Source organism: Poecilia reticulata, linkage group LG23 (genome assembly GCF_000633615.1).
Source record: "Poecilia reticulata strain Guanapo linkage group LG23, Guppy_female_1.0+MT, whole genome shotgun sequence".
Classification (NCBI taxonomy): Eukaryota; Metazoa; Chordata; class Actinopteri; order Cyprinodontiformes; family Poeciliidae; genus Poecilia; species Poecilia reticulata.
In genome coordinates, this window is record NC_024353.1 from 7,071,964 (window position 1) to 7,081,993 (window position 10,030).

The window sequence follows — 10,030 nt, forward strand, 5'->3', positions numbered from 1 at the left end:
TCAATTGAATCTATTAGATGTTTGTTTTATGGCTGTTACCGTCCAACACAAAAATTAACTCAGAACTTGAAATAATTGTTGGAAACTAAGATTTTAGGTCTATGAATTAAGACCAAGTGCTAAAAAAAGAAAGGAAATTAAAAGGATGATTTGCAGTCAAAAATGTTTAAAGTTGAAATTTTTCTCAGCCATTAAACCAAAAGGAGATATTATGACTAGCATTTGTTTTGTCAAATCTATATATCTGGAAAGTTTGCAAGTATTTTTAATCAGCATTTAGACACAAAAATAAAAGCCTCCATTAATATTTTGCGTTTATTAGTGATGTCCATTCAAATAAATTAGAATATTATAAAAACAAATCAATTCAGAAATGTTTTATGACCTACACCACTGTAAGAGAAACTGTCAATTGGGGACGCAAACAATTAAATTGCCGATTACTGCGCATCAGATTGAAATTAGCTCCGTTAGATCAACTAATAATGTCCGCTTCGTTTATTGTAGTTTGGCCGCCATCCAGCAGAGGGCGCCGCTGATCATTCTTAGGCGATACAAAATTAAAGATAGCGGCGCAGTTATTATAGAACGGGAAGAAAAATGGCCCAAACATAGTCCGGCGGGATGTAAAAGTAACTTTATGCTGTTCTATTTAGAAATTTAAATACTCAAAAAGCTCCTTAAGTTTCCACATTTTTCTGTACAGCAACTTAAGAGGTTCCCGTTTTGTTATATGTCTAAATTTAATGTCTGTTGAGTCAATATTTAGTACAGCTGACAAAATGTTAAAATAATTTTTTTTTAAATTCAGTATATTCTGAAAAATTTTGCCCCTTATGTCATGGGAAGACTTTCATACGAAAAAAGTTTTTTTATTTATTTATTTATTTTTTTAGAAAATGTGCACTTAAAATGGATCGTTAGTCAATAACACAAGAAGATTTGGACACAAAATGTCACTGCTAAGGAGATGGTTGCTGAGTGCTGCAAACAGAAAGTTGAGTAGAAGGAAAAAAGTAGACATGCAACAAGGACTCAAGCCTCATGTTTTATATTTTAACCATCAATGAGCTGCACCAAAAACATTTCACTCAGAAACTTGAGCTTTCGTTTTTATTTCAGTAAACAAAAACAACATCCAAACTTTCTTTTCTAAATGTTTGACAGCAAATTGTAGCCAGACATCTGCGGCGCTGCGATGCTAACGGGAAAGAAGAAACCGAGTCTGGATTACACAGAGGCGATAAATAAATCTCATCTGTCTCCTGTTTGTCGTCTGAATCCTGGTTTAGCAGGGGTGATGGTCGGGGACTCTCTTCCTGCGGGAACAGTCAAAGTAAATTCAGACGAGGTAAATAAATGGGAGGAAACCGTCTGCAGATTAGCGAAAGTCTGACCTGGGAGCAGCTTTGATGATGTTGTCGACTCTGAGGATCATCTCCGCCGCCTCGGAGGCGCTCAGCAGCATCTGACGCTTCACCTGGAACGACTCTGTGATTCCCAGAGTCACCATGTCGCCTATCGAGCCTTCGGACATGTCTGCCGCAAAACCAGGAAGCTCACGTTTCACACAGAACTCAAGGACTTCAAGCATTTTGTCAAACTTTTCCAGCACAATAGAAATAAGCTAAAAGAAATAAACATTTGTGGTCATATTTTACATATTACAGCAGGGAAAAGGAAACTAAATTAAATTTTAACTTGACTAATTCAAGAACAAACTAACTAATTTAACAAAAAAAATCTCCCAATTTTAACATTTCAGATATAAAATATAGGATTATCAATAAGTAATAGTTTAAATTACGTGACTAAATAAAAGAAAAGACAATGTAAATAAATATATTTATTTAAAACATTTGTATATTTTGTCATACTACATTAAATCGCATCCGTTTATATTTAAACTAAAAAATGTTTGTGCATAAAACGACAAGTATCAGGTTAGCTTAGCTGACTGGCTTTTTCTTAAAATAAATATAATTATAAATAAATAAAGCAAACTAAAGTTGATTTTTAATTATTATTGAATCGATTTAAAATTTCCAGGTCTAGAAATTTTGATCCTCTATAAACTTTATTTTTTTCTGCACCTATAATACAGAAAAATAAACATTCATTAAACTGAAACAATCCAAATAAATCTTATTGAACTTAAGGCTGAAATTAAATAAACACAAAATACAAAGGAAGTTGGCAAACAAACCTCTAAAAAAAATATTCCTGATAGTTTTCCTGACAGAAAAATAGCAACAAGCTGCTGGTTCTCACCCAGTCCATATGTGGTTTTGTTCTCCTGGTGTGCAGCTCTCAGCTGAGCCACCAGGTCGGCGCTGTCGTATCCGGCGTTGTCTGCGATGATGGTCGGCAACTAAAGAAGAAAACAGGAAAAAAAGGGGAAAGATGTTCAGTTTGCACAAGTTTTGACGTTAATTTTTAAGAGAAACAAACGCACCATCCTGAGCGCCTTGGCGAATGACTCCATGGCAACCGCTTCCTTCCCTGGCGTCCTATTGGCCAAATCGCTCACCACCTTCGCCATCAGCATCTCAGAGCAGCCTGAAGGGGGCGACATCGAGAATATGAGGGTGATGAGTGACCACATCAGCAGAAGCTCCTCCGTTTTGACTGAATTCCTCAAATTTTAGTAAAATCTCATCAAAAAAGTCCAGATTTTCCTCCGGAAGTTTGAATATATCCAGGAATTTGGACAAACTCTTCAAAAAGCTTCAAACACATGGGATTCATTTTCAGGATTTAATCTTTTTTTTTAGTTGCTATTGGGTTTCCAGTTACTACGGTGTCAGCTCACCAAGGGCGGCCATCTTGTTTGACAAGCATGTTTTACAGCTTCTATTTACTTACACTTTGAATTCAGGTCAGAATATTAGGGCCAGGATACAAATTATTTTTATTACAAGAATAAAGTCATACGACAACATAAACAAAATAATACAATAATAAAAAAAAAACTTCTAGTCTGTGGCACTGATAATCCATCATACAACTCAAGAGAGATTGACAAAACGATCAATTAAAATTGGAAACACGTTTTAATCCGAGGTTTCATTTTTAGCAGGCGTCGGGGGTTTTGTCGCCGTACCTCCTCCGTAGACGGTGCGCGGCTCCTTCACAGTCTGAGCCAAAACGCAGAGGGCGTCGTGCAGCGAGCGCTCCGCCTCGTCCAGGATCTGCTGCGTCGCTCCGCGCAGGACCACGGTGCAGGCCTCACCTGGGAGGAGGGCCGGGTCAAAGGTTAAACTCTCACTGATGGGAGAATGTCACAAAACGGCAGCCTCAATCTGCATTAAGGTGGTCAAATAACTTCACTGTATGGGACAACAAAAGTGCCCTAAAACATAAAAATTATTTTAATTTCAGGGTTTTATGACAGAAATCCAAAAAAGATCCACATAAATTAGTAGAATTTAAAAAAATGTAAATTTAGTCAAACGAAAATCTTCCCTGGATGATAAATGTATAAATTTGCTACTTAATAAAACAAAACTAATAAAAAACAAACATTTGACATAATTTTTTTGACCATCTTTGAAATTAATCAGTTACTTTTGTGCTTTAAAATTTATATTTATGTTTTTTTTTTTTAAATCTTATAATTTTGTACAAAAACACATTTTTGGCACTGTCATCACTCCGCAGTTTGCAGCATTTAGAGGCACAGCTTTAAATGCGATTAGACTCACACTCTGAGGCCTAAACTACTGCAGAAATTCAAACCTGGACTAACTACATTAGACATAAAAGACATTTACTTTTTCCAATTAAACATTTTTTCTCCCATGAAAGAGAAATTGTTTCCTTTTGGACGTGGATTTATGTGTTCGTACCCATGGCAACCCCAGAGAAGTGGATGAGCATGTCCTCGCCGATCATCACCTCCTCGATCAGCTTGCAGTGGCCGAGCTTCACCATCTCCGGGTGGTCGAAGGTGGAGGTGATCTCGCCGCCTGCGGACACAGATCCATCAGAACTGGAGCTCAAAATCCGCCCGGTAACAGCAAGTAAATCCATTTACGACCCGCCTGACATGACGGACATCAGAGGTGAGGATGAAACGCACCTGTGACGAGAGCGAGGCGCTCGACGCCGGCGAAGTCGGCGTGCTCGATGGCCATGACGCCAGCCTGAGCGAACAGCTGCTCTGGGTAGTTATAGATCAGCTGCCTGAACAGAAACATTAAGTATTTACACCCCTGGCACTTATTTAAGCGGTTCAGAAATACAAACTTCAGTTTATTTTATTACGATTTGAAATGTCCAGAGCAACACTGGCTGCTGGACCCTAAAATTGTGCGATTGGATTTACAAAAAAAATAATAATTTAATGGGAAAACACCAATTTTGATAACGATTTTGAACCAGGATTAGGTCATTTTCACTTTATTGAAATCAGCCTCTTTCACAAAACTGATTTTTTTGCATCAGGCACGTTGACATTAGCGGAATATTAAAGTTATGTGCAAATTTGTAATGGAAAGCTACTAGCTGAGTATTTACTGACCGAAAATTGTGCAAACTGGAATTAAGAAAAATCCGTCATGGAAACAGGCTAGTTTAGAAAAAACAGACAACAAAAGCTGATTTTTTTCAAGCAAAACATTTTTTTCTGTTAGAATGAGGAGGTTTTTCTGTAGACTGAAATCAACGTCTTTTGAAAAACTGCGATTTAAACATGTCTTTTTGAGTCACATGATCAACAACCAGCCAAAACAACTTAAACGTGAAACGACATGCTGTGATTGCAGCACCTTTGACCTCTGTCGCCACCCTGAGCGTTTACCTGTTGATGAAGCAGTTGATGCCGTGCTTCAGGATTCGGTCGACTTTCTCCTTCATCTTCTGCTTCTCTGCTAGCTCGATCTCCGCCACCTTCGCCGTGGAGTCGACGCGAACTCTGGAGCCGAAGATCTGCCCGACGTCAGAGCAGAACAAGGAACAACATTACAGTTAGCTCTGGTAGATAGAGCGGCTAATAACGCCCACTTAGACTTTTACTGTTGTAGTTTGGCCTCCGTCCAGCAGAAGGCGCCACTGGTCATCCATTAGCGGAGCCAGTCGATACAAAAACAAAGATGGCAGGGCCATACCAGAACAGGACAGAGAAACGGCCCAGGCAGAGTTTGTTGTGAAACGTACTTTGTGGTTGTTTTTAAATTTAAACACTTGACAAACTCCTAAAGGTTGTGAGGCGAAGAGTCAACTTCTCAACAAACATTACCAGAATTTATGCCTGTCATAATAAGCAATAAATCAATTAATCGAATGATGAATTAAAACAAAGTCATCCGTTTTCTCTTTCTACCAAAGATCTCCATTCTGATGTTTTGGTCTCAATTAAACCTTTTTTTTTGAAGGACAATTTTGTTTAAAGAGACTTTAGGATTCATTTTATTTGTTGTTTTATTTATTTTGGATATTTAAAATGTCTTCCAGTCTCAATGTTAAAATGTTAAATACAATTTGAAATGTATTGATTTTTGAGAATGTGTTCCTGAATTACTGGATAATGGACACAAAACCACAATATTATCGTTTATCGCAATAATTTCTGGGATAATTTATCATCCAGAATAATTTATAATCATGACAGGCCTACCAGTATTTAAGAGCTGACAAAAATATTGTTAAAATATAATGTACTTTTTAAAAATTCGGCATATTATGACAAATGTTGCCCTTCATGTTATGAGGACGATCAGCTTTCTGGAGAAACCGCAGATTTTTAAGAAAATGGCCGACTAACGATTATCAATTAATCGCTAGTCGATACATAAAACCAACCAACTTTAGATTAACTCAAAAATCGATAATTTGTATCCATTGGATATTAGTCAGGCTGTCTTAGAAAAACAGAGCATCTTTAGTCAGAGGCGTCATCAAACCCGCTGTAACACAGACTGCATCAGCCATCACCATCTACAATAACTAATAATTTTGAATTAAAATGAGCTGAAGCAGCATTTAATTTGCCTGTAGGCTCAGTGAAGTTCTTCTGATCCGGAGCGTTTTCTACCTTGATCTTGTCGGTGTCCATGCCGGTGTTGGCGATCAGGATCTTGACGTTTTCCAGCCTCTTCGGTTGGTTCACTCCGATCTTCTTGTCCAACAGGAAACCTAAACGGGTTCGCCGAAACGTCACAACGAGCCAATCGGACAGCAGAGCCCCTCCCCCCCGCCTGACGTGAGCCTCACCTTCGTCCAGGTAAGAGTCGGTGAGGCTTCCTCCCAGCTTCTTGATGACGTGGATCGCCTCCAGGTTGCCGGAGCCTTTCAGCCTCATGACGGCGTTCACCGCCAGCTTGGAGAAGTGGTCTTTGTGGTGCGTCAGCAGCTTGGACGACAGCGTGGTGCGGGCGATGTTCAGCAGGTCCTCCTGGAAGCGGTCTGGGTCGTTGCTATGGAGACCAAACAGAATGATGATGGGAAATTTGTTTCAGGAGCTACAGGAGTTAAATTAAGTTTGAATAGAGGAAAACGTTCAGGATTCATACAATTCAAAACGCTGTTATCTATTAAATTTAAGACTTTAAGACCTTTTTAAGACCATTGTGGAAGAAATGTAACATTTTACAAGCTTTTGATAATAATTTAAAAGGCTGTTTTGAATAGAATTTAAGACTTTTAAAGAGCTTTTAAGTTTTTTAAAAATCTGAATTTAAAATTTGTTAAGCCATTATGAATAGAGTTTAAGAGAAATGTTCAAACTCCGACAACCAACTGGTGATAATTTTGCACTGGCCCATGATTCATGCAAAAGAAAAAAGCTAGCTAGCTAGCTACCAATGTATGTTAGCATCTAGTTAGCGGTAGCCTCAACAGTTTTGAGTGGCGGATCGAAGTGAAAATATCTGAGTGCGACTCAAACTTTTTCCTGACAGAAACGTCGTAAGAAAAAAATAAAAATAAATCAGTTTCCAAACCTTGAAAACACCTGATTGATAATCAAGCATTCTCAAGGATTTTCCAGCGCCTGTGGATGTTTTCTGACCTGTGGTCGGCAGCAGCCTCCCTCAGAGCCTCCCTGGCCGCCTGAGTCGCCTTCCTCCAGCCTGAGATGATGGTCTGGGGGTGGAGCTTCCTGGCAATTAGAAGCTCCGCCTCCTAAACCAGGAAGAGGAAGATTAAGTGGAAGGAAAATCTCAGCTGCCTCTGAGGTCGGAGTTACTGTACTTACCCTCAGCAGCTCGGCCGCGAGCACGGTGACCGAGGTCGTCCCGTCTCCGACTTCATCATCCTGAACCTTCGACATGTCTGCAGAGAAATGACATCAGTTCCTCTGCTTTGGGTTTGGCTCGACGCTTCAGGCGCCGCCTCATGTGAACAAGCAGCGTTTAAAGTTAAAATGTAACCAGCTGCTAAAATGAGACAACTTCACTTTAAATGAAAAAAGTTTTCCACGTTTTTCATTTAAATCAAACAAGTTTTATAGTGAAAATAAAAAACTAAGAACGAAGGACAGAAAATCAGTGGGTGAGTGAACGGATGAATGAATGGATGATCACATTAACATAACCAGATGTCATTAAACATCCGTCAGGAAGTCGAGCTGTGATTGGCTGTAAGACGAATGAACTAATTAAAGGGACGGAAACAACTTTCAGACAGGAAGCGGAATAAAGTTCGGAAACCAAAATAATTTTTACGACTTGTAAACAATCAGAATCTGCTGAACATCAGGAATTCAGAGAAACCCGTTTCACCGGGAGCAACGTTCGGTTTCCACCCACCAACAAGAACTTTGGCGGCCGGGTTGTCGACGCCGATGGCCTTCAAGATGGTCGCTCCGTCGTTGGTTACCGTCACCATGCCGCCTTTCGCTCCACTGAGCAAAATCTTATCCTGCAAAACAATCACTGCACGTTATTCACCACAGACAACCGATGAGAGATTTACGAAGAATAGCTCCAGGTTTTTTAGGCGACTCACCATTCCCTTTGGGCCCAGAGTGCTCTTCACCAGATCGCCAATGGCGATGGCGCCAACGAAAGACGACTGCAGATCAAAAAACAACCAAGAAATTATCCAGAGATGCCAGAGAGTAAAACGAAGCTCCAAAAATCAACACTTGCTCAAAAACCCTCACCAGTCGTGCAGTTTCTGCTTTTTCTTCATCGGCTCCGTGTTTGAAGATGCTGACCGGGGCCATGGATAAGGACGCCTGAGGAAGAGGAGGCTTTGATTCACCGCTGATCTTCTTTGACTTAACATCTAAATTACTTCAGTTGATCAAATGTTATGTGTGAAAGCAATAATGTTTAATATAAACAATCCCTCAATTGATAACTCTAATTGGTACATTTTCACCAAATGCTGTTACATTTTATTTTTATTTTTCTGTTAAACTGATACTAAAAAGACATATTGGTCAATTATAGAAACAATTGCTTTCATGCATACATTTCAAAAAAATAAATCCAAATTTTATATTGTTAATTGTGTGACAAGATATCATTAAGATTAAATTATTGCTAATGTTTTCTTTAAATATATAGAAAACCTGAAAAAACAACAAACAAAACCTGTTTAAAATGACGAATGTTTTTATTTGTCATCATTTTAAACAGGATTAACATATAGGAGGGACTTTCATACATCGTCATGATGGCTTTGAATAAGCTGATGTGTTGTGTATTTGAACAATGGAGTAGTTTTCTGAGTTGCATAGCTAATTTTCTCTAAATTTATATGCATTTCTGCTCCTTTTCATTCATGGTTTCTTGTAGATGTTACATAAACTATTCATATTTATTAAATCACTGGAATGCAGTTAATTTTTTTTAATCCTTTAGCAGGGGTGTCAAACTCCAGTCCTGAAGGGCCGCTGTCCTGCAGTTTTTAGATGTGCCACAGGTACAAAACACCTGAATCAAATGGCTTAATTACCTCCTCAGTTCTCCAGAGCCTTGCTAATGACTTAATTATTCTATTCAGGTGGGGTGCAGCAGAGGCACTTCTAAAAGTTGCAGGACACCGGCCCTCGAGGACTGGAGTTTGACACCCCTGCTTTAGGGTCTACAATTATAGACACGAGGCGTGGCCACAACTTTATTTTCCGAGTACACGTGAACGCAGCAGCTTAGCCCCGCCCCTCTGGAAACCGCTAGAAGCTTTCACGTTATTAAAAAAAACAAAACAACAAAAGCATAAAATATCACGAACACAAAAAACCACTAATAAACTATAATAAATTTAGCTGTTTTTTAAATCTCTCTGCCAGCTCATGTTAGTCAAGGTCCAGTTATTTATTCCTAACAGATTTATTTCGTTCATTTGTTCCTGAATGACAGCCACAAAAGAGCAGCGCTGAGCTAACTAGCATGCTATAGGCTAACAGGGATGAACATTACCAACCACACTGAAAATAATATGAACATATGAATTTAGAGGAACATGTTCGCAGATGTAAACCCGACAGCTTTGCCGCAGTTGACCGACTATAAAACATTAAAAAAGAAAGCCGTTAGCTTTTAGCCGCTAGCGCAGCCACACCGCCCCATGTGCCCGCTTTTCACCGGTTTAGCACATCCTGCTAAAACACGGTTCAATAACCTCAAAAACTACGGAAAACAATTCCGGGACCGATTAGAAATCTGCTTAGCGGTCAGTTACAGTAAAAACTCTAATTTTAAGGCCTTAAAGGAGTTTAAATAAAAAGGAAACTCACCATGATGTCTGTAATTCAAGGGTGGAAGCAAAGCACGCACACCGAGGAAGGGCTGGACGTGGCCGTGACGCAAAGACGTATCTGCGTGATGGTGCGTTCAAGGTACATGACGGAAAAAATCCATCGTACAGCTAATTAGAATTAACATACCTTTTGTGACATTACATGAGACAAGATCTTCATACCTTTAAAGCTGCTTAGATACTTAGAGTTGACCTACAAATTAAGATACATTTTAATATTATGGAAACGCATTAACCTCACTGGAATTAATGCGTTTAATCCCAGTTTTGTTTTTTCCGAAAACAAAACTGATAAAATTTCTCTTTATGTGTGTAGCTAAAT

The 10,030-nt window shown here is 39.1% G+C and overlaps 1 protein-coding gene across 1 annotated transcript; it reads right to left on the reverse strand.

Moving 5' to 3' along the window:
* Positions 1 to 1,099: 1,099 nt before the first annotated feature.
* cct2 (chaperonin containing TCP1, subunit 2 (beta)) lies at positions 1,100 to 9,791 on the reverse strand. Its single transcript, XM_008400835.1, has 16 exons — positions 9,686 to 9,791; positions 8,105 to 8,179; positions 7,948 to 8,013; positions 7,749 to 7,860; positions 7,196 to 7,272; positions 7,010 to 7,122; positions 6,214 to 6,416; positions 6,035 to 6,135; positions 4,802 to 4,929; positions 4,082 to 4,185; positions 3,849 to 3,968; positions 3,104 to 3,232; positions 2,456 to 2,559; positions 2,272 to 2,371; positions 1,398 to 1,539; positions 1,100 to 1,319 (listed from the first exon to the last, which is right to left on the reverse strand). Exons 1-16 carry the CDS (start codon positions 9,686 to 9,688, stop codon positions 1,289 to 1,291), a joined length of 1,608 nt encoding a protein of 535 aa, XP_008399057.1. The 5' UTR covers positions 9,689 to 9,791; the 3' UTR covers positions 1,100 to 1,288.
* Between the last annotated feature and the right edge of the window lie 239 nt (positions 9,792 to 10,030).